Source organism: Anomaloglossus baeobatrachus, chromosome 6, assembly GCF_048569485.1.
Source record: "Anomaloglossus baeobatrachus isolate aAnoBae1 chromosome 6, aAnoBae1.hap1, whole genome shotgun sequence".
Taxonomy (NCBI): Eukaryota; Metazoa; Chordata; class Amphibia; order Anura; family Aromobatidae; genus Anomaloglossus; species Anomaloglossus baeobatrachus.
The window spans coordinates 298,260,229-298,285,572 of NC_134358.1; the positions used below are offsets into that span (position 1 = coordinate 298,260,229).

At 45.5% G+C, this 25,344-nt stretch overlaps 1 protein-coding gene across 2 annotated transcripts in view; it reads right to left on the bottom strand.

The window, feature by feature from the left end:
- Positions 1–25,344, bottom strand: part of ELP2 (elongator acetyltransferase complex subunit 2) — a 143,971-nt gene that overhangs the window by 90,690 nt on the left and 27,937 nt on the right. For both annotated transcript variants that reach the window (XM_075314886.1, XM_075314885.1), the window contains exons 6-8: positions 23,739–23,803; positions 18,535–18,601; positions 5,144–5,299 (exon numbers count right to left, since the gene is read on the bottom strand). In XM_075314886.1, coding sequence (XP_075171001.1) covers positions 5,144–5,299; positions 18,535–18,601; positions 23,739–23,803 — 288 coding nt within the window. The remainder of the gene's footprint in view (positions 1–5,143; positions 5,300–18,534; positions 18,602–23,738; positions 23,804–25,344) is intronic.

A 25,344-nucleotide genomic window follows, 5' to 3' on the forward strand; every position in this document is an offset into this window, starting at 1 on the left:
TTCCTGTGAGGTAATATTTACTAGTATCAGTAAGGCCTCTTTCACACGTCCGTGAAAATCACGCATTTTTTTCACGGACGTGTCAAAGGTGCGTATTGCCCTCCATGTGCCGTGTTTATGGCTCACGTGTGTTCTCCGTGTGCTATCCACGATAACACACGGAGAACAGGAACTTTCTGCTCACCTGTCCCTGGCGTTGCTGTCCGTGGTGCTGATCTTCGGTCTCCGGTTCTGCCGACTCCCCGCTGCTGCTGCTGCTTCCGGCCTGCAGTGCAGTGAATATGCGATGAGCATAATGAGCGGGGGTTGGAAGCAAGTGACAGCAGCGGCAGAGACAGCAGGGCTGGAGAAGGTGAGTATAGAAGTCCTTTTAATTCACAGACACGTGTGTTTTGTCCGGTGCGTGTCACACGGATCACATCCGTGCAGTCCGTGTGCGGTCCGTGTGACACCCGTGATGCCGGAGAAAAACGGACATGTCTACGTGTGGCACACGTATGGTCCACATAGACACACAGTCCATGGCAAAACACGCACGTGAGCGCAGACCCATTGATTTTAATGAGTCTATGTATGCCCGTGACTCTGGCACGTGAGGAAACAGACCAAACACGTACCGGAGACACGGACGTGTGAAGGAGGCCTAACACAGAGAGCCAGTGGCCCGCAGAGGTTGTACTGGTAAGTTGGGATCACTCCTTTCATAGGTGTGACCAAGTGTAGAATATAAAATATATATATTTTCTATACATAAGGCACTGTGCAAACGTTTTAGGCAATGTAGAAAAACTGTGCAAAGTGAAAGTGCTTTTGAAAATAGTGTTTAGTTTATTTTTATCACTTAAAATGCAAAGTGAATACATAAAAGTGAAATCTAAATCAAATCTACGTTTGGAGTAAAAAAAAATGATGGTTCTGAGTTTTGGCACAAGACATAGCGTTTACCTTGGTGGCCAAAATGTTCAATTTTGGTGTCATCTGACCACAGAACCTTCCTCCATATGTTTGGGGAGTCTCACATATGTTTTTTTGGCAAAATCAAAATAAGCTTTCCAAATTTTGACAGTAATTAAAGACTTTTTTTTTCTGGCGACTTTTCTATAAAAGGCCAGCTGTATGGAGAGTACGGCTTATTGTGGTCGTATGGACGGACATTCCAATGTCTGAATGGAAACTCTGCAGCTCCTTCAGGGCTACTGTTGGTCTCTGTGCTGCCTCTCTGATTAATGGCCTCCTTGCCCAGGTTGAGAGTTATGGTGGGCAGTTCTCTTCTTGGCAGGTTTGTTGTGGCACCACCTTTCCATATGATGATAATGCATTTGGTGCTCCAGGGGATCATCAGAGATTGGAATATATTTTTAGAACAAAACCCTGGCTTATACAGTGCCTTGCATATTATATGTATATACACTGTATATATCATATAATATGCAAGCCACTGTATAAGCCAGGGTTTGGTTCTAAAAACATATCCCAATCTCTGATGATCCCCTGGAGCACCAAATGCATTATCATCATATGGAAAGGTGGTGCCACAACAAACCTGCCAAGAAGAGAGCTGCCCACCATAACTCTCAACCTGGGCAAGGAGGCCACATACATACATACACAGTATATATATATATTGCATGTTATACAGTGCCTTGCATATTATACTTGCAATCTTTTTCCACATTTCAGGCTTCAAACATAACGATAAAAATTTTAATGTTATGATGAAGAATCAACAACAAGTGGGACACAATTGTGAAGTTTAATGAAATTTATTGCTCATTTTAAACTTTTTAAAAAAATAAATAATTAAAAATTGGGGCGTGTAAGTTAATACGTTAAGTTAATACTTTGTAGCGCCACCTTTTGCTGCGATTACAGCTGCAAGTCACTTGGGGTATGTGTATCAGTTTTGCACATCGAGAGACTGAAATTCTTGCCCATTCTTCCTTTGCAAATAGCTCGAGCTGAGTGAGGTTGGATGGAGAGCGTTTGTGAACAGCAGTTTTCAGCTCTTTCCACAGATTCTCGATTGGATTCAGGTCTGGACTTTGACTTGGCCATTATAACACCTGGATACGTTTATTTGTGAACCATTCCATTGTAGATTTTGCTTTATGTTTGGGATCATTGCCTTGTTGAAAGACAAATCTCCGTCCCAGTCTCAGGTCTTTTGCAGACTCCAACAGGTTTTCTTCAAGAATGGTTCTGTATTTGGCTCCATCCATCTTCCCATCAATTTTAACCATTTTCCCTGTTCCTGCTGAAGCAAAGCAGGTCCAATCCATGATGCTGCCACCACCATGTTTGACAGTGGGGATGATGTGCTCAGGGTGATGAGCTGTGTTGCTTTTACGACAAACATATTGTTTGGCACTGTGCCCAAATATTTCAATTTTGGTTTCATCTGACCAGAGCACCTTCTTCCACATGTTTGGTGTGTATCCCAGGTGGCTTGTGGCAAACTTTAAACAACACTTTTTATGGATATCTTTGAGAAATGGCTTTCTTCTTGCCACTCTTCCATGAAGGCCAGATTTGTGCAGTGTACGACTGATTGTTGTCCTATGGACAGACTCTCCCACCTCAGCTGTAAATCTCTGCAGTTCATCCAGAGTGATCATGGGCCTCTTGGCTGCATCTATGATCAGTCTTCTCCTTGTTTGAGATTAAATTTTTGAGGGACGGTCGGGTATTGGTAGATTTGTAGTGGTATGGTACTCCTTCCATTTCAGTATGATCACTTGCAGAGTGCTTCTTGGGATGTTTAAAGTTTTGGAAATCTTTTTGCAACCAAATCCGGCTTTAAAACTTCTCCACAACAGTATCACAGACCTGCCTGTTGTGTTCCTTGGTCTTCATGATGCTCTCTGCGCTTTAAACAGAACACTGAGACTATCTAAGAGCTGGTGCATTTATACGGAGACTTGATGATAAATATAAGCCACCTGTGTGTAATCATCAGTCATTTAGGACAACATTGGATCATTCAGAGATCCTCAATGAACTTCTGGAGTGAGTTTGCTGCACTGAAAGTAAAGGGGACGAATAATATTGCATGGCCCAATTTTCAGTTATTTATTTTTTATAAAAAAAATTTGAATAAGCAATAAATATCGTTCAACTTCACAATTGTGTCCCACTTGTTGTTGATTCTTCACCATAACATTAAAATTTTTATCGTTATGTTTGAAGCCTGAAATGTGGGAATAGGTTGAAAAATCAAGGGGGCCGAATACTTTTGCAAGGCACTGTACTTCTTAATTACTTTGCCTCCGACTTCTGTGGAAATCTGCTTGGTCTTCTTGGTGGTGTTTGGTTAGTGGTGCCTCTTGCTTAATGGTGTTGCAGCCTCTGTGGGCTTTCTGAATAGGTGTGTATATACTAACATACCACATGACGATTGCACACAGGTGGACTTCCTTTCACTAAGTATGCGACTTCTGAAGGCAATTGCCTGGACCATAATGTTTTAGATGCTCACAGCAAAAGGGATGAATACCTATGAATATAACAATTTTTATCTATTTTATATCACTTCACTTCCCCAATTTAGTCAACTTAAGGGGGCTTTACACGCAACAACATCTCTAACGAGATGTCGTTGGGGTCACGGAATTCGTAACGCACATTCGGCCTCGTTAGCGATGTCATTGCGTGTGAAATGCACAAACGACAGTCAACGATCAAAATTACTCACCTAATCGTTGATCATTGACGCAACGTTCTAATCCCAAATATCGCTGCTGTTGCAGGACGCAGGTTGTTCGTCGTTCCTGCGGCAGCACACATCGCTATGTGTGACACCCCAGGAACGAGGAACAACATCGTACCTGCGGCCGCCAGCAATGAGGAAGGAAGGAGGTGGGCGGGATGTTCTAGCGGCTCATCTCCGCCCCTCCGCTTCTATTGGGCGGCCGCTTAGTGACGCTGCTGTGACACGGAACGAACCTCCCCCTTAGAAAGGAGGCGGTTCGCCGGCCACAGCAACGTCGCTAGGCAGGTAAGTCTGTGTGACGGTTCCGAGTGGTGTTGTGCGCCACGGGCAAACCGACGGGGGCGGGTGCTTTCGCTAGCGATGTCGCTGCCTGTTAAGCAGTCTTTAGTGCTTATACATCACACACATATTGGATGACAAAAATATTAAACACAGGTTATAATGTTACAAAATAGGTAAAAAGCCAAAAGAGTGAATACTTTCACGAGGCACAGTACCCATGTATCCTCTTTTTTTATATAAAGGTTGTGTATTTGCACTTGCCACTGTTGGGAGTGCCATTAATTTTTTTCCCATCTGTTGGCTGTTCATTCATATACTGTGCTGCATGTCTACCTAGAAGAACTGATGCCGTTTTACAGTTAACGGACGGTCACACAAAATACTGATTTGATTTTTCTTCATGAGTTTTACATTTTGTTAAACTTATAAAAATCAATATAAACACTTCTATTTTTTAAAGAATCTTCCTTTGCGGCATTTTTTCTACATATGCCCAAAACCTTTAGGCTGCTTCCACACATCCGGTTTTAGCAGAGCGGCTAAATCCGGCTCTAAAACCTATGCAACGGATGCGGCGAAAAAAACTGCATCCTTTGCATAAGTTTTTACATGAGGCCCGTCCGGTTTTTGCCGGTTGAGGCACGCTACTGAGCATGCGCAGTGCAAAAAAAGGCATGCGGCGGCCGGATGTGGTTTTTGCCACATTGCGCGGCACCCGGCGTCCATAGGCATTGCATTGGAAAAAGCGCCACATCGGCCGGATACGGCGCGATGCGTTTTTTTCCGCCGGACAAAAAACGTGCCAGGCAACGTTCCATCCGGCTGCCGCATGGGCTAAATATGCCGCATCCGGCAAAAAACGGACCGAACGCAAGGCCATGTGGCACAATCCGGCACTAATGAAAGTCTATGCGGAAAAACCGCAACCGGCGGCAAAAAAAAAAACGGTTGCATTTTTTCTGCAAAGAGCCGGATTGTGCCGCACAGCAAAAACCGGATGTGTGAAAGCAGCCTTACTCAGCACTGATATGATTATCAAAAGGAGAGTACAGGGTTCTAGTACTATAAACGGTAAGTAAAGTTATACACTCTGGTTTGTGATTTTATATTGGGATCTAGAAATGAAAATTTACACCCCATTTTAAAACTTACCATTCCCTTTCACTGTGAGTATGTTCTCCTTTAGCTTAATGTCATTTTCTTCATCTTTATCATCAATTTTGAGATTTTCAATTGCAGATTTGGGAAAAATTTTCCATATACGGATAGAAGAATCTTGGGCACAGCTTGCCAAGTATATATCCTGGCCTGTTGCATAAAAATAAACAACATCATGGGGTATATAGAGAAATAGAAGCCATAAAGAGAATTTTGTTTACTTACCGTAAATTCTTTTTCTTATAGTTCCGTATTGGGAGACCCAGACCATGGGTGTTTAGCTTCTGCCTCCAGAGGACACACAAAGTACTACACTTAAAAGTGTAGCTCCTCCATCTGAGCTTATACACCCCCTGGTGAGCCAGTCCCAGCCAGTTTAGTGCAAAAGCTGAAGGAGAATAGCCACCCACAAGTAGAACAGAGCAAGAGCCGGAACAACCGGAGACTCTGTCCACGACAACAGCCGGTGATAACACACGGAACAAGAAATTGCCAACAGGCAACAGGGAGGGTGCTGGGTCTCCCAATACGGAACTATAAGAAAAAGAATTTACGGAAAGTAAACAAAATTCTCTTTTTCTTTATCGTTCCTTTGGGAGACCCAGACCATGGGACGTTCCAAAGCAGTCCCTGGGTGGGAAATAAACAGAAAAACTAAGAAGTAGGCAGAACCTAACTTCACAAGTGGGCGACAGCCGCCTGAAGGATGCGTCTGCCCAAGCTCGCATCTGCCGAATTATGAGCATGCACTTGGTAGTGCTTCGAGAAGGTATGCAGGCTAGTCCAAGTGGCAGCCTGACAGACTTGTTGAGCTGTAGCCTGGTGCCTAAAAGCCCAAGAGGCACCGACAGCTCTGGTCGAGTGTGCCTTGATCCCCGGCGGGGGAGGCACCTGAGTACTCTGGTAGGCGTCCGAAATGGTCGATCTAATCCAACGGGCTAAGGTCGGCTTAGAAGCAGGGAGGCCCTTGCGCCGACCTGTGGTTAGCACAAAAAGAGAGGTGCACCTCCTGAGCGCAGCGGTGCGAGATACATAGATCCGGAGAGCACGCACCAGATCTAGAGTATGCAGCGCTTTTTCAAAGCGATGAACAGGGGCCGGACAGAAGGAAGGTAAGGTAATGTCCTGGTTAAGGTGGAAGGGAGAGACCACCTTAGGAAGAAAGTCCGGAGTCGGATGGAGAACCACCTTGTCTTGATGAAAAACTAAAAAAGGTGACTCCGAGGAGAGCGCAGCCAAAATCAGAGACTCTCCTGAGAGAAGTTATGGCAACTAGAAAGGCCACTTTCTGAGAAAGACGATACAAAGAAACCTCCCTAAGAGGCTCAAAAGGTGGTTTCTGCAATACCGTGAGGACCAAGTTAAGGTCCCAGGGATCCAAGAGCCGCCGATAAGGCGGAATGATGTGAGACGCACCTTGCATGAAGGTGCGGACCTGAGCCAGCCGAGCGAGACGCCGCTGGAACAGTACTGACAGAGCTGAGACTTGTCCCTTGAGAGAGTTGAGGGACAGTCCTAGCTGCAGACCGGACTGTAGAAAAGACAGAAGGGTCGGCAAAGAGAATGGCCAAGGAGGATGGCCGGTAGAGCGACACCAGGACAGGAAAATTTTCCAAGTCCTGTGATAGATCTTAGCGGAGGAAGACTTACGGGCCCGAGTCATAGTGGAGATGACTTCAGGAGGAATGCCAGAAGCCGTCAAAATCCAGGACTCAAGAGCCACGCCGTCAATTTGAGGGCCGCAGAATTCGAGCGGAAAAACGGACCTTGCGAGAGTAGGTCTGGACGGTCCGGGAGATGCCACGGCATCTCTACGGACAGTTGGAGCAGGTCCGGATACCAAGCTCGCCTGGGCCAGTCCGGTGCAATGAGGATGACTCGACGGCCCTCCATTCTGATCTTGCGCAGGACTCTGGGCAAGAGAGCTAGAGGGGGAAACACGTAGGACAGACGAAACTGGGACCAGTCTTGAACCAGAGCGTCCGCGGCGAAGGCCTGAGGATCGTGGGAGCGAGCCACGTAAACAGGAACTTTGTTGTTGTGACGGGATGCCATTAGGTCCACGTCCGGAGTGCCCCATTTGTGGCAGATTGACTGAAACACTGCCGGGTGCAGGGACCACTGGCCACCGTCCATGCTTTGACGGCTGAGATAATCTGCCTCCCAGTTTTCCACGCCTGGGATGTGGACTGCAGATATGGTGGACTTGGAGTCCTCCGCCCATTGATGGATGCGTTATACCTCCATCATTGCCAGGCGGCTGCGTGTCCCACCTTGGTGATTGATGTAGGCAACCGCTGTCGCGTTGTCTGACTGGACTCGAATGTGCCTGCCCGCCAACAGGTGGTGAAAAGCTAGGAGAGCTAGAAGCACGGCTCTGGTTTCCAGCACATTGATTGAAAGGGCTGACTCGGACGGAGTCCAAGTGCCCTGCGCTCTGTGGTGGAGACATACCGCTCCCCAGCCGGATAGACTGGCATCCGTGGTGAGAATCACCCAGGACGGGGCCAGGAAGGAGCGCCCTTGGGACAGGGAGAGAGGCCGAAGCCACCACTGAAGAGAGCTCCTGGTCCTTGTGGACAGAGCCACTAACCTGTGTAAGGAGGAAGGCCGCTTGTCCCAACAGCGGAGAATGTCCAGCTGCAGGGGGCGCAGATGGAACTGGGCAAAGGGAACAGCCTCCATGGACGCCACCATTTGACCCAGCACCTGCATCAGGCGCCTGAGGGTATAACGGCGGGGCCTCAGCAGAGAGCGCACCGCTAGCTGGAGAGACTGCTGTTTGATTAAGGGCAACTTCACAAGTGCCGGCAAAGTCTCGAACTGCATCCCTAGGTACGTGAGACTCTGGGTCGGGGTCAGAGTGGATTTGGGAAGATTGACAAGCCACCCGAATTGGGCTAGAGTGGCGAGAGTGAGCGAGACACTCCGCTGACAGTCTGCGCTGGATGGAGCCTTGACTAGAAGGTCGTCCAGGTAAGGGAGCACTGCCAACCCCTGGAGGTGTAGAACCGCAATCACTGCTGCCATGACCTTGGTGAATACCCGAGGGGTCATGGCTAACCCGAAGGGGAGAGCCAAGAATTGGAAATGATCCTCTCCTATTGCAAAACGTAACCAACGCTGGTGTGAAACTGCAATTGGCACATGTAGATAGGCATCTCTGATGTCGATGGACGCCAGGAAATCCCCTTGGGTCATTGAGGCAATGACTGATCGCAGAGACTCCATGCAAAAATGACGCACCCGAACATGCTTGTTGAGAAGCTTGAGATCCAGGATGGGCCGGAAGGTACCGTCCTTTTTGGGAACTAGGAAGAGGTTTGAGTAAAAACCTCTGAACCGTTCCCGAGCGGGAACTGGTACAATTACTCCGTTTACTTGCAAGGATGCCACGGCCTGTGAGAAGGCGGCGGCCTTGGAGCAGGGGGGAGTTGAGAGAAAAAATCTGTTTGGCGGGCTGGAAGAGAATTCTATCCTGTAGCCGTGAGATATGATATCTCTCACCCACTGATCGGAGACTTGTTTTAACCAAGCGTCGCCAAAGTGGGAGAGCCTGCCACCGACTAAGGACGTTGCTGGAGCGGGCAGAGAGTCATGAGGAGGCTGCTTTAGTGGCAGAACCTCCTGCGGTCTTCTGCGGACGCGCTTTTGGGCGCCAGTTGGATTTCTGATCCTTAGCGGAGTTAGCGGACGAGGCCGAGGACTTAGAGGACGACCAGTTGGAGGAACGAAAGGAACGAAACCTCGACTGATTCCTATCCTGGGCGGGTTTCCTGGTCTTGGTTTGTGGCATGGAAGGAAGTACTCTTCCCGCCAGTAGCTTCCTTAATAATTTCATCCAGCTGTTCACCGAACAGCCGGGAACCAGCAAAAGGGAGCCCAGCAAGAAACTTCTTTGAAGAAGCATCTGCCTTCCACTCTCGAAGGCACAAGATCCTGCGGATAACGAGGGAATTAGCCGAAGCCACCGCAGTGCGGTGAGAAGCCTCTAGCATGTCAGACATGGCATAAGATGAAAAAGCTGAAGCTTGAGAAGTTAAGGCAACCATCTCAGGCATAGATTCCTTGGTGAGGGAATGCATCTCCTCTAGAGAAGCAGAGATGGCTTTGAGAGCCCACACTGCTGCAAAAGTCGGGGAAAACACGGCCCCCGCCGCTTCATACACAGATTTGGCCAGAAGGTCAATCTGACGGTCAGTGGAATCCTTAAGTGAGGTGCCGTCAGCCAGCGACACAACGGTCCGGGCTGAGAGCCTAGACACCGGGGGTCTACCTTTGGGGAGTGAGACCACTCCTTGACCACCTCAGGTTGAAAAAGAAAACGATCATCAGAACCACGCTTTGGAAAGCGTTTGTCAGGACAGGCCCTGGGTTTGGTCACAGCGGTCTGAAAACTGGAGTGGTTAAAGAACACACTCTTTACTCTCTTAGGCGAGGTAAACTGGTGCTTTGCTGCCAGAGAGGGTTGCTCCTCTGATACTGGCGGATTGAGATCCAGTACAGAATTAATAGAAGCAATCAAGTCACTAAGATCTGAGTCACCTTCGGAAAGATAGATGGGGTACATGGAGTTAGCCTCCGAGCCCCCCGTAAGGGCATCCTCCTCATCTTGCGAGACAGTTCTTGAATCAGAGCCACGGGATGAGGAGGGGGAGGAAACCCTGCGCCTTCTCTTAGGAGGACGGGGTCTGGGACCTGATGATGAATCCTCTGTGAGCTCCGATGGACGGAGGTCAGAGGATAGGGATCCTAAAGGACCCTTAGCAAGAGCATTAGAGGCACCCTGTGAGGAGGGCTGATGCATATTCATCAAAGTCCTGGACAAAAGTCCCATGGATTCAGCAAATGACTGGGATATAGACCTAGAGAAGGACTCTACCCAGGCCGGGGGTTCAGCCACAGGTGCAGAGGCAGCCGGAGAGACCACTGGGGGTGAGTCTCCAGGCTGTGGCACCGTCAAGTTAGAGCAGACATCACAATGTGGATAGGTGCTCGGCTCAGGCAGCAGGAGCCTACATGCAGCGCATACAGTATAAAGCTTTGGAGCCTTGCTCCTCGTGTGAGACATGCTGCTGGAGTGAGGGCTCTGCAAGAGAATGAACCCCAGGGAGAATATACAGAGGTCCACAACCAGGGACCGGCTGTGGCTTACCAGACCGCTGGAAGCGGTGTTGTGTGCGCTCCAGATCCCGAAGCCCGGACCCCCAATGCACAGCACCTCAGCAGGTATGCAGAGTGCAGAAAGGCCCAGCGCAGAGTGAACTCTGTCTGAGAAATGGCCGCCGGAACGAAGAGAGGGGGCGGGACTTGGGGGCGTTCCTGTAGGAGAGCGGGAACTGGAGGGCCATAGAGACCTGCAGGGGAGGAGACACGCCCCAGCAGTGGGGAGTGTCCCTCCCCTGTGCAGGACGGCCGCCGGGAGGAGCCGTGCCTGTCCCTCTGCATGAGTGACATGCGAGGGTAGTTAACAGAAACTAGGCCTCCGGCAAAGCCGGGGCCTAAATTTAAGCGGCGAGGCCGACGCGCAGGCACCATCGGCGTGGTTCTCGGGCGAAAGCTAGAGAACCCGCCGGAAATGCCAAAATAAATACATTCAGCATACTCTCCCCATAGAATAAAGAACAGGGACCTCCAACACATAAAAGTCTCAGGTACTTAGCTGCTGAGACGTAGGGCCAGGTCCCTGGGGATGAGTGCTCCGGTCCAGCAGAATCCTCAAGGGGCTGTGGATGGAGACCGGTCTCCTGCCAGGCATGGAGACCGTGCAGGGTCCCACTTCAAGCCAGAGCCCAGGAGGGATGGTGAAGGAGCACGGCATGTAAGGCTTCAGCCTTGGAAATCAACCTTACAACACCGCCGACACAGTGGGGTGAGAAGGGACATGCCGGGGGTCCAGACGTGGACCCGCACTTCTTCAATCTCTTCCAAAAAAAAAAATCATGAGAATGCATGTGTGGATGTATGCCTCCTGAACACAAAGCGATAAACTGGCTGGGACTGGCTCACTTTTAAGTGTAGTACTTTGTGTGTCCTCCGGAGGCAGAAGCTAAACACCCATGGTCTGGGTCTCCCAAAGGAACGATAAAGAAATATATATATATATATATATATATATATATATATATATATATATATATATATATATATATTTATTTTTTTTTTACAAAAACACTAGATAATTTACACACAGATGCATGTCTTCTAGCATATTTCTGAGTGGGACATATTCACATGAACTTGTAATTAAAAGGGGTTTTCCCACAATTACCACCTACGCTCGCAGGATAGGAATGCATAGAATAGGTGATATGCTGCTGATTGCTAGAAGTACCAGCACAAAAGGGGTCAGAGTTCAGTGATTAAAAAGAGTGCTGCTCAAGTATGGCCTCCGCCGCTCCACTTTAATTCTACAGGACTAATTCTCTACTATCATCGGTCCCACAGACTTGAAACTGAGTGGCATTCTGGTTATGTTAACATGGTTTAATTTATATAGAGAGACCCTCATTCTTTTATTCTATGGCAGTCGCAGCAATTGTCGAATTGCAGATAGGTGATAAGATGTGATTGTCAGCCAACTGGTTTATAGGGGTTTCAACTTAGAGGAAAATCTTAAAGGAAAATTAGATAGTCCCCTTCCCATGGTCCAGCGCTGGCACCGCCACTGTTTGAATGTTACGTGATCGGGCAGTGGTGACATCACGGTGACAATGCACATCGCCATTATAGCCAATCAATGAAGACATTGTATGTGCCGTCTATGTAGGCACAGCAGTTATTGGCTACAGCACTGATGCACGCTGTCACCACTGCAGTCAAAACACTGACTGCAGAGACTGTGGTGAACCGGCGCTGGACCCGCGGTGGGTGAGTATTTCTCTGTTATTTTAGGCATTTTACATTGCTTAGGGTCCACTTTCCAGATAGCGTAAAATCCCTTTAATAAATACATTAAAAAGCACGTATATCCTTGCTGCTTCACAGTGTGCAATCAGAAGGTCCAACATTGTACTACATTTTTCGGACAAAGTTTTTGGAACTAAAGCTAGAACTGGAAATAAAAGAAAGGAAAGATAAACCAAGTAACTTTCTGTACATATGTACTGTATACAGTATACAATATACCATTGCACAGTACAGTATATACTATATAGCATGTCTATCAATTTGCACTCGTGGATACAGTATTGTACTTTCTTATTGATAACCAGTGCAGCACATTGCTTATACTGTATCTCTCGCACACCAACAATGTTATTGTAAGCAAACGTGCAGTTTAATTTGATTTATGTTTTTTACTGTACAGTATGCTGTAATAGTGTACTGTAATAATTTTATATGAATACAGGACATTATTTTATATTACTGTAATAAGTTTGTAAAAATACAGTAAATATTTTTGGGTTGTAGAACGAATTGTCTGCGTTTCAATTATTTCCTATGGGAATATTTGCTTTGATATAAGAGTAACTTGGTTTAAGAGCACACTCCCAGAACCAATTATGCTCGTAATCCAAGGTTCCACTGTATATAAAAAAAAAACTTTGTCACCTTTCTTTTGCATTCACTCCTGTTTTTGGCTTGTTCAGTGACACAACACATTAGAAAGACAGATTATATAGCATTTATACATATGGGAGGAAAAGGCATGAAGCTTCATTGGAGCAGAAAGAATGGAGCCATTGTAACTTGTACTGCATTGATATGGATCTTAGGCAGTAATAATGGCAGGAATCTTCTTAAAAGCAGAAGGGAATTGAAAAGTTGTGTTATTGTAGTACACCAGAAGATCATTAGAAAAAGTACAAGTACATCTCTTTTATTGCACACTCTTGCACTTTCTGTCAATCCTTTTCCATTATTTTAATTGGACCATCAACAGAACAAGCAGCCAAATGATGTATGGCCAAGTATGACCCGTTCTGAGTAAGTGTCCTAGGCTGGCACCTTAGGAAAGTACATCTCAGTAAGTCAATATTAGTGACCCGTATTCCGGTCCGTGCAGACCTGGCGCTCTACGAGGAATGAGGTTGACTCATTGCATTAGCCATTTAGGTTTTTTTCTAGAGAAGTTTCCGCTGTTAAGAGCAAATCTTGCAGAAATGTCCTGGCACATTGCTGAGAAGTGGAGCAGTAAACACAAAAAGTAGGACAGACAACCAAGAAAATGATGCAAAATACTAAGTGATGAGTCAACAAGCCATTTTCTGCATTAGTAAAAGATCACAATGAAAGGACTCATCAGTTTGGATAGTCAGGATTATATGGAGAAAATGAGGACAGCCAGATGAAAAGGATTGACAGCTCAGGTAAGGAGCAATCAGAACACATTAGTAAGTCACCAGACATTACTTTAAGACGTTTCTGATAATGGCTAAGTAATTATTAAAAATAAATCCAAGCACAGGATCACCCCGACCTCTGGAAACCGAACAAATATTCAGAGCTGGCAAAAAATTGGCACATTAATGAATACAGATAGTCCTAAAATGCGCCAAATTCATCACCGTTGTTAATGGTTGATATATCTGGCGCATCTTTAGACTGACTAGTCACAGTTTACATCATCTATTAGTTACCTTACTTTGACGTAGGATTTTGAACCAAAATGTTGGCACTTTATTAGGTCACTACCACGTTGCATAATGTTCCACAACTTGTAGCAAAGCCCACACCTAGTCTAAAAAGGCCCAGCAAATGCCTAAGAAAACTGCACCAGAGATCTGCCATTTTCCGATTGACAATTTACATGTGGACAAGTCCATTTTATTTTTAAAGGGAATCTGTCAATCCATTTACGCCACACAAACCACAAGCAACATGAATTAGATCCTGGCTGCACATATGCAGCCATGTAAGTTTTCCTCTTAAAAGGAATCAGTCATCAGGTTTTGGCTATGTAATCTCACAGCACCATGATGTAGGCAAAAAGACCCCGATTCCAAAAGATATAATATACTGGGTGCAGCAGTTACGATAGAATCACAATTATTTCTGCTGCAGATCTATTACTCACAGCAAGTTGGGCTGCAGTGTGTACATCGCCCTGGCCAAAAACTGATGCTCTAGCAGGATACAGCTAAACCCCCACTAAGTGAAGGCATCACAGGTGCAGGAGAAGCAGATCACACACACACCTTCATGGAATGGAGGGGAGGTGACTGCTAGATGATAAAACTGCACACAAGTGGCTTGCATAGAGCGCTGTTCACATGCAGATGACACAGTCACAAACCCGCAGCCTATTAGGTAACGCCCTTCTATTAGATCAGGCGGGCTGCCAAGCCGTACTCCACTGTATATCATGCACGGACAGACACTCTACAATGCAAGGCCCAACAGAAAGGGGCCTGGCTGTATCCTGTACAAACAAAAAAATATGAGGTTTTTGTTGGTATTTATGGCCATAAAACGTAAGCCTACACCCTCGTCAAGGGACCTCATGTCTGTAGGTCCCTACACTAAATATAAAAAAAGCAACAATAAGAGGATAATGTCCTCCAAAAATCAAGTATTACTCACAGCAAGTTGGGCTGCAGTGTGTACATCGCCCTGGCCAAAAACTGATGCTCTAGCAGGATACAGCTAAACCCCCACTAAGTGAAGGCATCACAGGTGCAGGAGAAGCAGATCACACACACACCTTCATGGAATGGAGGGGAGGTGACTGCTAGATGATAAAACTGCACACAAGTGGCTTGCATAGAGCGCTGTTCACATGCAGATGACACAGTCACAAACCCGCAGCCTATTAGGTAACGCCCTTCTATTAGATCAGGCGGGCTGCCAAGCCGTACTCCACTGTATATCATGCACGGACAGACACTCTACAATGCAAGGCCCAACAGAAAGGGGCCTGGCTGTATTGTTGCTTTTTTTATATTTAGTGTAGGGACCTACAGACATGAGGTCCCTTGACGAGGGTGTAGGCTTACGTTTTATGGCCATAAATACCAACAAAAACCTCATATTTTTTTGTTTGTACAGGATACAGCCAGGCCCCTTTCTGTTGGGCCTTGCATTGTAGAGTGTCTGTCCGTGCATGATATACAGTGGAGTACGGCTTGGCAGCCCGCCTGATCTAATAGAAGGGCGTTACCTAATAGGCTGCGGGTTTGTGACTGTGTCATCTGCATGTGAACAGCGCTCTATGCAAGCCACTTGTGTGCAGTTTTATCATCTAGCAGTCACCTCCCCTCCATTCCATGAAGGTGTGTGTGTGATCTGCTTCTCCTGCACCTGTGATGCCTTCACTTAGTGGGGGTTTAGCTGTATCCTGCTAGAGCATCAGTTTTTGGCCAGGGCGATGTACACACTGCAGCCCAACTTGCTGTGAGTAATACTTGATTTTTGGAGGACATTATCCTCTTATTGTTGCTTTTTTTATATTTAGTGTAGGGACCCACAGACATGAGGTCCCTTGACGAGGGTGTAGGCTTACGTTTTATGGCCATAAATACCAACAAAAACCTCATATTTTTTTGTTTGTACAGGATACAGCCAGGCCCCTTTCTGTTGGGCCTTGCATTGTAGAGTGTCTGTCCGTGCATGATATACAGTGGAGTACGGCTTGGCAGCCCGCCTGATCTAATAGAAGGGCGTTACCTAATAGGCTGCGGGTTTGTGACTGTGTCATCTGCATGTGAACAGCGCTCTATGCAAGCCACTTGTGTGCAGTATTATCATCTAGCAGTCACCTCCCCTCCATTCCATGAAGGTGTGTGTGTGATCTGCTTCTCCTGCACCTGTGATGCCTTCACTTAGTGGGGGTTTAGCTGTATCCTGCTAGAGCATCAGTTTTTGGCCAGGGCGATGTACACACTGCAGCCCAACTTGCTGTGAGTAATACTTGATTTTTGGAGGACATTATCCTCTTATTGTTGCTTTTTTTATATTTAGTGTAGGGACCTACAGACATGAGGTCCCTTGACGAGGGTGTAGGCTTACGTTTTATGGCCATAAATACCAACAAAAACCTCATATTTTTTTGTTTGTACAGGATACAGCCAGGCCCCTTTCTGTTGGGCCTTGCATTGTAGAGTGTCTGTCCGTGCATGATATACAGTGGAGTACGGCTTGGCAGCCCGCCTGATCTAATAGAAGGGCGTTACCTAATAGGCTGCGGGTTTGTGACTGTGTCATCTGCATGTGAACAGCGCTCTATGCAAGCCACTTGTGTGCAGTTTTATCATCTAGCAGTCACCTCCCCTCCATTCCATGAAGGTGTGTGTGTGATCTGCTTCTCCTGCACCTGTGATGCCTTCACTTAGTGGGGGTTTAGCTGTATCCTGCTAGAGCATCAGTTTTTGGCCAGGGCGATGTACACACTGCAGCCCAACTTGCTGTGAGTAATACTTGATTTTTGGAGGACATTATCCTCTTATTGTTGCTTTTTTTATATTTAGTGTAGGGACCTACAGACATGAGGTCCCTTGACGAGGGTGTAGGCTTACGTTTTATGGCCATAAATACCAACAAAAACCTCATATTTTTTTGTTTGTACAGGATACAGCCAGGCCCCTTTCTGTTGGGCCTTGCATTGTAGAGTGTCTGTCCGTGCATGATATACAGTGGAGTACGGCTTGGCAGCCCGCCTGATCTAATAGAAGGGCGTTACCTAATAGGCTGCGGGTTTGTGACTGTGTCATCTGCATGTGAACAGCGCTCTATGCAAGCCACTTGTGTGCAGTTTTATCATCTAGCAGTCACCTCCCCTCCATTCCATGAAGGTGTGTGTGTGATCTGCTTCTCCTGCACCTGTGATGCCTTCACTTAGTGGGGGTTTAGCTGTATCCTGCTAGAGCATCAGTTTTTGGCCAGGGCGATGTACACACTGCAGCCCAACTTGCTGTGAGTAATACTTGATTTTTGGAGGACATTATCCTCTTATTGTTGCTTTTTTTATATTTAGTGTAGGGACCTACAGACATGAGGTCCCTTGACGAGGGTGTAGGCTTACGTTTTATGGCCATAAATACCAACAAAAACCTCATATTTTTTTGTTTGTACAGGATACAGCCAGGCCCCTTTCTGTTGGGCCTTGCATTGTAGAGTGTCTGTCCGTGCATGATATACAGTGGAGTACGGCTTGGCAGCCCGCCTGATCTAATAGAAGGGCGTTACCTAATAGGCTGCGGGTTTGTGACTGTGTCATCTGCATGTGAACAGCGCTCTATGCAAGCCACTTGTGTGCAGTTTTATCATCTAGCAGTCACCTCCCCTCCATTCCATGAAGGTGTGTGTGTGATCTGCTTCTCCTGCACCTGTGATGCCTTCACTTAGTGGGGGTTTAGCTGTATCCTGCTAGAGCATCAGTTTTTGGCCAGGGCGATGTACACACTGCAGCCCAACTTGCTGTGAGTAATACTTGATTTTTGGAGGACATTATCCTCTTATTGTTGCTTTTTTTTATATCTGCTGCAGATCTAGCAGCGATCAGTTGTTGAGGTATGTATAACCCGACCACATCACAGCTTTCTATGTACATTGTATAGTGACAAAGCTGCTAATCAGTGGTGGGGTCATGCTTGGACTCCACTGCAAATGCCAAGTTGTCCTGTAATGATAATCTCCTGCTCATAAAATGCTCAATTTATTTAAAAAGCAAAACATAGCCCAGCTGGCGACACATCCCTGAAATCAGGGACTCTGCTTCTACATCATGCTGTTCTCAAATTACATATCAAAAACCTGGTGACAGATTCACTTTAAGATTTTTACTGTTTTCAGAGAAGTCTATCTGGGGAAACATAGGCAGAATTGTGCCTAATCCGGCGCTGGCTGACTTTTCCATGCACTGCTAGAAGTGATTGATAGTTTTTTTTTCCCATTTGTGTACATTGGGAGAGAACTATTAATCATCTAAAGCGGTGTTTGGAGAAGCTGGATCGTTAAACTTTGTTTTCTCCAGTTTGGGTAGCATGAATCGACTGACAGCTTCCATTTAAAGATGTATTCCAGTTACAAGAAGTTCTCACCTATCCACATGACATGTAATAACTTCTTGCTCTATTCAGATGGGGAACGAAAGTGCCCGTTTCTAGTGATCTTTGGGATCCCAGTTTTTAGACACCGTCAGATGGCTAGAAAGCTGAATTTTTGTCCCTGGACTGAGTCCCTTTGTCTGTACCACGTCTGATTGGTGCAGCAGTGTACATGCTCGCCTGCCACTCCAATCATTCTCTATGGGACAATGGAAGAAAGTCAAGTGCTGCCCCAGAAGGAGCAAAGTATAGAACTCAATTTTCCACATAAATCAATGTGATTCTGCTGGACTGGGAAGGAAAAGAAATCCGATTTTCCCTTTTACTTACATTTGGCAAATAGATGTCAGTTGGCAAAAAAACCCAGACATTTTTAACTTACAGAACAGACATACATACCATTTATAGCGAATTCCACACCTCTCACCCAATCCTCATGGCCAGGGAGGACTTGTGTCTTCTGAAACTAAAGACATAATGAGCCTTATGAGATTTCTAACCACTTCTTTGTGCACACATTTCTTTATGGCTGGAAAAATATTATTGTTGTAGAGCTTTACTATGGTTGAATAAAATAAATGGGGTCTCCCCATCCCAGAAAGTAAAGGGGTATGCCATTATTTTTAGATTGGAGACAGCGAAGTGTTTCCTTGTCATCCACGGTGCACTTCCGCACTGCCAGGATCTATGCCGGCCCCAGCAGATCAGAAGGTAATGGTACAGCTATGTGCAAATAATAGCAGTGTGTCTAAAACAACTGAGAACAAGAGCATTGCATTTCTTTCCATAGACACAGGGCGCACTGCACATTCAATAACAAATGGAAACATGAACAAGATATCAATTCTTAAACTAAAACGGAATAATAGGCTGCTCAAATACATAGCAGTGTCTGCATTTCAGCATTTCTATTTAGAAACCTGAATATTTACAACCTGAAATTTGTTACTTCGCTTTTCTGTTACTCACTGAACTCATATTTAGTTGTCGAGCCCTTACGTTTTTTGTAGCATGGAGCCAACTAACAACTGACACTGCCTCAACTGACTGGACTACATTCCACAGTTCTTTATCTTTTTTTAGGATTTGTATAGAAAACAGCATTTTTTATGTCAATTGATGTCAAATTTGCCAATTGGATTGAAGTCTGGGGATTGGGCTGCTCACTTCATAACATCAATCTTTTAGGTTTAGAATCAGGATGTTGCCCACTTGCTGGTGTGTGTTTGGGGTCATTGTCCTGCTGAAACACACATTTCAAGGCCCTCTTCTTCAGCATAAGACATGACTTCTTCCAGTATTTTGACATATTCAAACTAGTCCATAGAGCCTGGTATGTGATAATTGGGCCCAACTCCAGAGTATGAGAGACTTCCCCAAACCGCTATGCTTGCATCCCCATGTTTCACAGTGTACTGTGGCCTGAATTCAGTGTTGATGGGTTGTCTCAACTGTCTGAGGCCTTTAGAACAATAAGAACAATTTTGTTCTCATTTGTCCATACAATGTTGCGCCACTTCTCTTTTGGCCAGTCAATATGTTCTTTGGCAAACAGTACCTTTTCAACATGTTTTTTTTCAGCAATGGTACTTTATGAGAGTTTCTTGCAAATAGTTTGGCTTCACATAGGCATCCTCTGCTGGTTGAAGCACTCACAGATAACTGAAGATCTTTTGTGATCCCCTGGAGCTAATTATTAGATGCTTCTTAGGAATACTTATTATAGTATTATCATGGGAATGTCCATAGGGTGCGCAAGGAGACACACCCCTTTTCTTAAAGGGTCAGTAAGCCCTGATCTGGAAGTGCCTCTCAGCTGGACTGAGAGGCATCAGGTATTTAAGTCACCTTCCCCTTAAGGGAGGTGCCAGGGTAACAAGCTCTATACATTGATAGTTCTCACGTTCCTTTGTGTGCTGCCGCTGATGTTATTGTGCTGTTGCTGATTCCGATCTAGCGCATGACAAGTCAATGTCAGCTGCTTCCATGATATCCGCTGCTGCAAGTATCTATGCTGGCCGCCTCCTGTGATATCCACTGCTGCAAGTATCCATGTTGGCTGCCGCTGCTACAACATCCATCCGTCCCAGCCAAATTAATGTCACCGGCTGCTGAAGCTGCTTTTACAACCAGAGACTGTTTGCATCTGTGGTTCCAGCTACCGAGGGACCGTTCATCCTCTGAGGCTGCCTTCCGTCGGCTACCTATAGATCAAAAAAATTGGTCTGTACTCTGACAAGTGAGTGGTGATGCAAGTGAAAAATGGGTCCAATCCAAGATAACAAATAAATTCACTGCACTCATAGATTGTGATCCAAAAAGTTTTCCAAATTTATTGAGGCGACTGTGAAGTCATTCCGATGTTTCGACCCCATCTGGGTCTTAGTCAAGAGTCGCTTCAAGATGGGTGCCTGGGAAATGGAAACTTGAGTGGGTTAATAGCGTTTGGTAGAGAATACCTTGAGGATAAAGGTCCTGGGTTTAGCCAGCGCAGCTAAATATCTGTAACAGATATGGTGTATCTGTCAGCTATCTAGCAACGTGTGTGCCTATTGCCACCTCTGGTGGCTTTAGTGAAGAGACTGTGGCCAATGCAGTTCGCTCCTCCAAGCAAGTGATTGGTACCTTCGGTCAAGTGGATCCACTAAACCCGTGCTCGCATGGCAAGCATAACATCTATTATCTATGCAGATAGTAGTGTTTAGTTTCCTATAACGGGTTTCCAGTTTTGTTTGCCATTTTTAAACATGCTAAATCTTTTTAGCCGAGCAGCCAATTATTTTCTGAACTTTTTTATATATGTATTCTCCTTTCTTATCAACTTCTTGATCAAAGTTCTCTTTCGGCACAATGTCTTGACTGACCATTTTACTCAGGCTAAAACAAGAAGGTACAACATTTGCTTCCCTCCTTCTTTACATAAGGGCCATAATTGACATCTGTTTCTGCCCAGAATCAATGACCTCACTAATTGAACGCCATAGTGCTATTAATTTGAACACCCTCATGTCACTAAATATGAGTCAATTACTCCCAATTACCTGCATGCATGTCATGACTGTTCATTCTGTTGGCTGCCCATTTCTCCCTTACACCTAGTCATGGATTTTTTCCTATGTTGTATGATCTTTTCTCCCTAAAACAGTAATCGCATTATGTGCTACTATTGTGCACATAACTGTACATCTTTGCAATATGTCATCATATTACGAGATGGTAAGCCCCTTTAGTCCTCTGTATGGCTATGTGCACACACTGCGTTTTTTTGACGCACCCGCAGTAAAAAAAAAAATGCATGCGTTTTTACCGCGATTTGGTGCGTTTTTGGCTGCGTTTTTGATCTCTGCATTTTTCCAATGCATTGCATGGGGGAAAAACACAGAAAAACGCAGGAAAGAATTGACCTGTCCATTTTTTTTTTAAGCTCAAAAACGCAGCTTAAAAAAAAAAGTTGTGTGCGGACAGCAAAAATGAAAACTCATAGACTTTGCTGGGGAAGCAAAGTCATGCAGTTTTGAGGCCAAAAACGCACCCGAGAAACGCAAAAAAACGCCGCGAAAAACGCACTGTGTGCACATAGCCTAAGGCAGCCTATTATCTAATACTAAATATTTAGTAAGTAACTCCAAAATGTGTCTAACAGAAGACCAGTTGATTTCTTATGAGAATAGGGTTGTAGGTCTTGAAGCACTATATACAATTCATCTCAAGTTTCTGAACAGTCCACAATCAGGAACTTAGGCCCTGACTCATCAAAACCTTTTTTTACTAGGATTCTGGTGTACATTTGTTTAAAATAATGAAATTCTTCTGCAAATTGTAACTGACTGAAGTAAATGTTGCACAGTGCAGTAGATGGCTTTGGCACACCTCCTTCAGGCTACAGGTGAACAAAAGACAGTTTTGATAAATCGGAGCCTTAGTATTTGCATGGAAGTATCACCAAATCATAAAAAAAATACTAATTGCATAAAGAGCTACAGAGTATTCTAAATTACATTAAATACTTTTTTTTTTTTAAAGGGAACCTGTCACCAGATTTCTCCCTTTTGAGCTGCAGCCACCTCTAGTAAGCTCTCATATACAGCATGATAGTATACTGCATTTAAGTGCCCATGTTCTCTGTATAACGTAAAAAAAACCCCACATTTTATCTTACTCACCTGCGGGGCGGTCGGGTCTGATGGGCATTGCTGGTCTTGGCCCAGCGCCTACTCTTTCTTCCATCGCCATCCTCCTTCCCAGCTCTCTCTGGATGACACATCCTACATCATCCACACACAGAGGTCTCAGTTGCGTTCCTGCGCATGCGCTCTTTTCTCTGCCCTGCTGAGGTCAGAGCAAAGTACTGTAATGCTCAGGAATGGGGAAAGGTCAAAGACCACCCGCACATGTGCACTATAATACTTTGATCTGCCCTCAGCAGGAGAAAAAAAAGAGCGCATGCCCAGGAGCACAACTGAGGCCTGTGTGTTGCTGATGTAGGATGCGTCATCCACATGGAGCAGGGAAGGAGGACGGAGATGGAAGGAAGCACCGGACCAAGACCAGCAACGTTCATCAGACCCAACTGCCCTGCGGTGAGTATAATGAAAGACTTTTTTTTACGTTCTACAGAGTGGCCTGGGCTCTAATATACAGTGTTCTAGAATGCTATATATAAGGGCTAATTGGTGGTAGCCGCAACTTATAAGGGACAAATCTGGACTGTAGAAGCTGTGGAAAAGTAGCACAATAGGGTCTTACTAGATAAAAAACAAATTGATAAAGTTAGGTAAACTCACCTATAGGGGTTGTGCCAGTCACAACTCCTATATTCACATAGTATCAAGGTGAAAAAAAGCTGGAACCCCGAAGTATTCAGAGGAGATACGATGAAGGAAACCGGATGTCACGCCATGCTTATCACCATTCAGACTGAATAATTTAATCCATGTCTTTATTAAGATTGCTAGGTACAGGTCAACGAATTTTGGAGATCGCAGTCCCCTTCCTCAGGACATATAGCAGTAACAAGGATTATCCTTGGACGTGTATTTTTACACTGTACTAGGTGAATGGCAAGAGTGGTGGCTTACAGCTTGATGTGGATGACACAGGCAATGCTAGCACAATGCCATGTATAAAGTCATTTTTCAACAGCCAGCATGACGATGCTACAAAACACCTTTAAAAAGCTGTTTAATGGGCTATCAAAAGGAAAGAGCACTTTGTGTCGTGGAAACTCGATAACCCGTTTCCTTTCAGAAATAAGGAGTTGTGCCGCCATTGTATGGTTGGTCAAAATGTCATCAGAATTTCCAAAGTGCTAAAGTGCTACTATGTATTAATCACATTTATGGCATTTACTTTCCATTGTGGCAGATAAGCTTTTATATTATTCACAAAGTGAAAAAAAAATTCTAGCTAAACTTAATAGGAAAAGTCACAGATTACCATGTCCTAATTACCCAAGGCCTGGATGTGCAGAATTTCAATGAGGAAGGTTTTGTGTGGCAATCATCTGGGGAGAACTAATGGAGCTAGGTTTTACATCAAAGAAGGTGAAAAATAATGCTAATTTCTACACAAAGACCAATATCAACTGTGCAAGGAATAATTACCTGCCCGTGCTGCTTTACATACAAATGAACCCGGCTATCGTCTGCTCCGCAAGCTAAAATAGGGACTGGAGATAGAAGGAAAAAGTCAGACACAAATATGAAAAGGCCTGCAACATCATTCTGCACAGACTGCCTGAAGATAGTGTCTTGTGTATTAAAGGGGTATCCCCAATCTATAGATGAAGGCAAAACTTCCCAAAAACTGGCGGTCTGACAGCTGGACCCCCACCGATTCAGAAAACTGGGGCTCAACACTAATGGGTACTTTGCAAGTTGCGACATCGCTACTGCGATATCGTCGGGATCAAATCGAAAGTGACGCACATCCAGCGCCGGTAACGACGTCGCAACGTGTAAAGCCTAGATGCACCGATAAACGATCGCAAAAGCGTCGTAAATCAGTGATCTGTGTAGTTTCAGTCATTTTCATAATGTCGCACCAATAGGAAATACGATGTTGTTCCTCGTTCCTGCGGCAGCACACATCGCTGTGTGTGAAGCCGCAGGAGCGAGGAACATCTCCTTACCTGCCTCCACCGGCTATGCGGAAGGAAGGAGGTGGGCGGGATGTTTACGTCCCGCTCATCTCCGCCCCTCCGCTATTGGCCGCCTGCCATGTGACGTCGCTGTGACGCCGCACGACCCGCCCCCTTAGGAAGGAGGCGGGTCGCCGGCCAGAGCGACGTCGCAGGGCAGGTAAGTGTGTGTGAAGCTGCCGTAGCGATAATGTTCGCTACGGCAGCTATCACAAGATATCGCATGTGCGACGGCGGCGGGTACTATTGCGTTCAGCATCGCTAGCATCGGCTAGCGATGTCGCAGCGTGCAAAGTACCCCTAAGTGTGAATAGCTTGGTGGTCACACGGGGGTCCACAGCCTGCAATATCAGTACACTCCATTCTTTACACATCTATATCAGTAATGGAAAGGATGTTGGGAACATGCTGGAGAAATTTCATAGCCTTTATACAATCACTTGCTTTTACACAGCAATACCAGTGTAAGCATTAAAAGGGAATCTGTCAGCAGGTTTTTGCTGCATTGTGAGCAAGCTGTCAATCAGTGGTGAGGACAGGGTAAATGAGATCAACCAGACTGGTCTGTCTGTGATAAAATACTGGATTGTACTGAAACTACAGCACATGGCCCAGTAAATGACACAACCATGAAATCAGGGTCTTGTGCCCGACATTATGTCGCTCTCAGATTAAATAGCAAAACCCTGCTGACAGATTCCCTTTAATCGCAGTATGCTGACGCTCTGTGCGTGCATATGTTTGTACACATGTGGTCAAAATTGTTGGTACCCCTCGTTTAATGAAAGAAAATCCCACAATGGTCACAGAAATAACTTGAATCTGACAAAAGTAATAATAAATTAAAAATCTATAAAAATGAACAAATGAAGGTTAGACATTGCTTTTCAGCTTCCCCAGAATTTTTTTAAAAATAAAACTCATGAAACAGGCCTGGACAGAAATGATGGTTCCCTCCTTAACTTAATATTTTGTTGCACAACCTTTTGAGGCAATCACTGCAATCAAACGATTCCTGTAACTGTCAATGAGACTTCTGCACCTCTCGACAGGTATTTTGGCCACTCCTC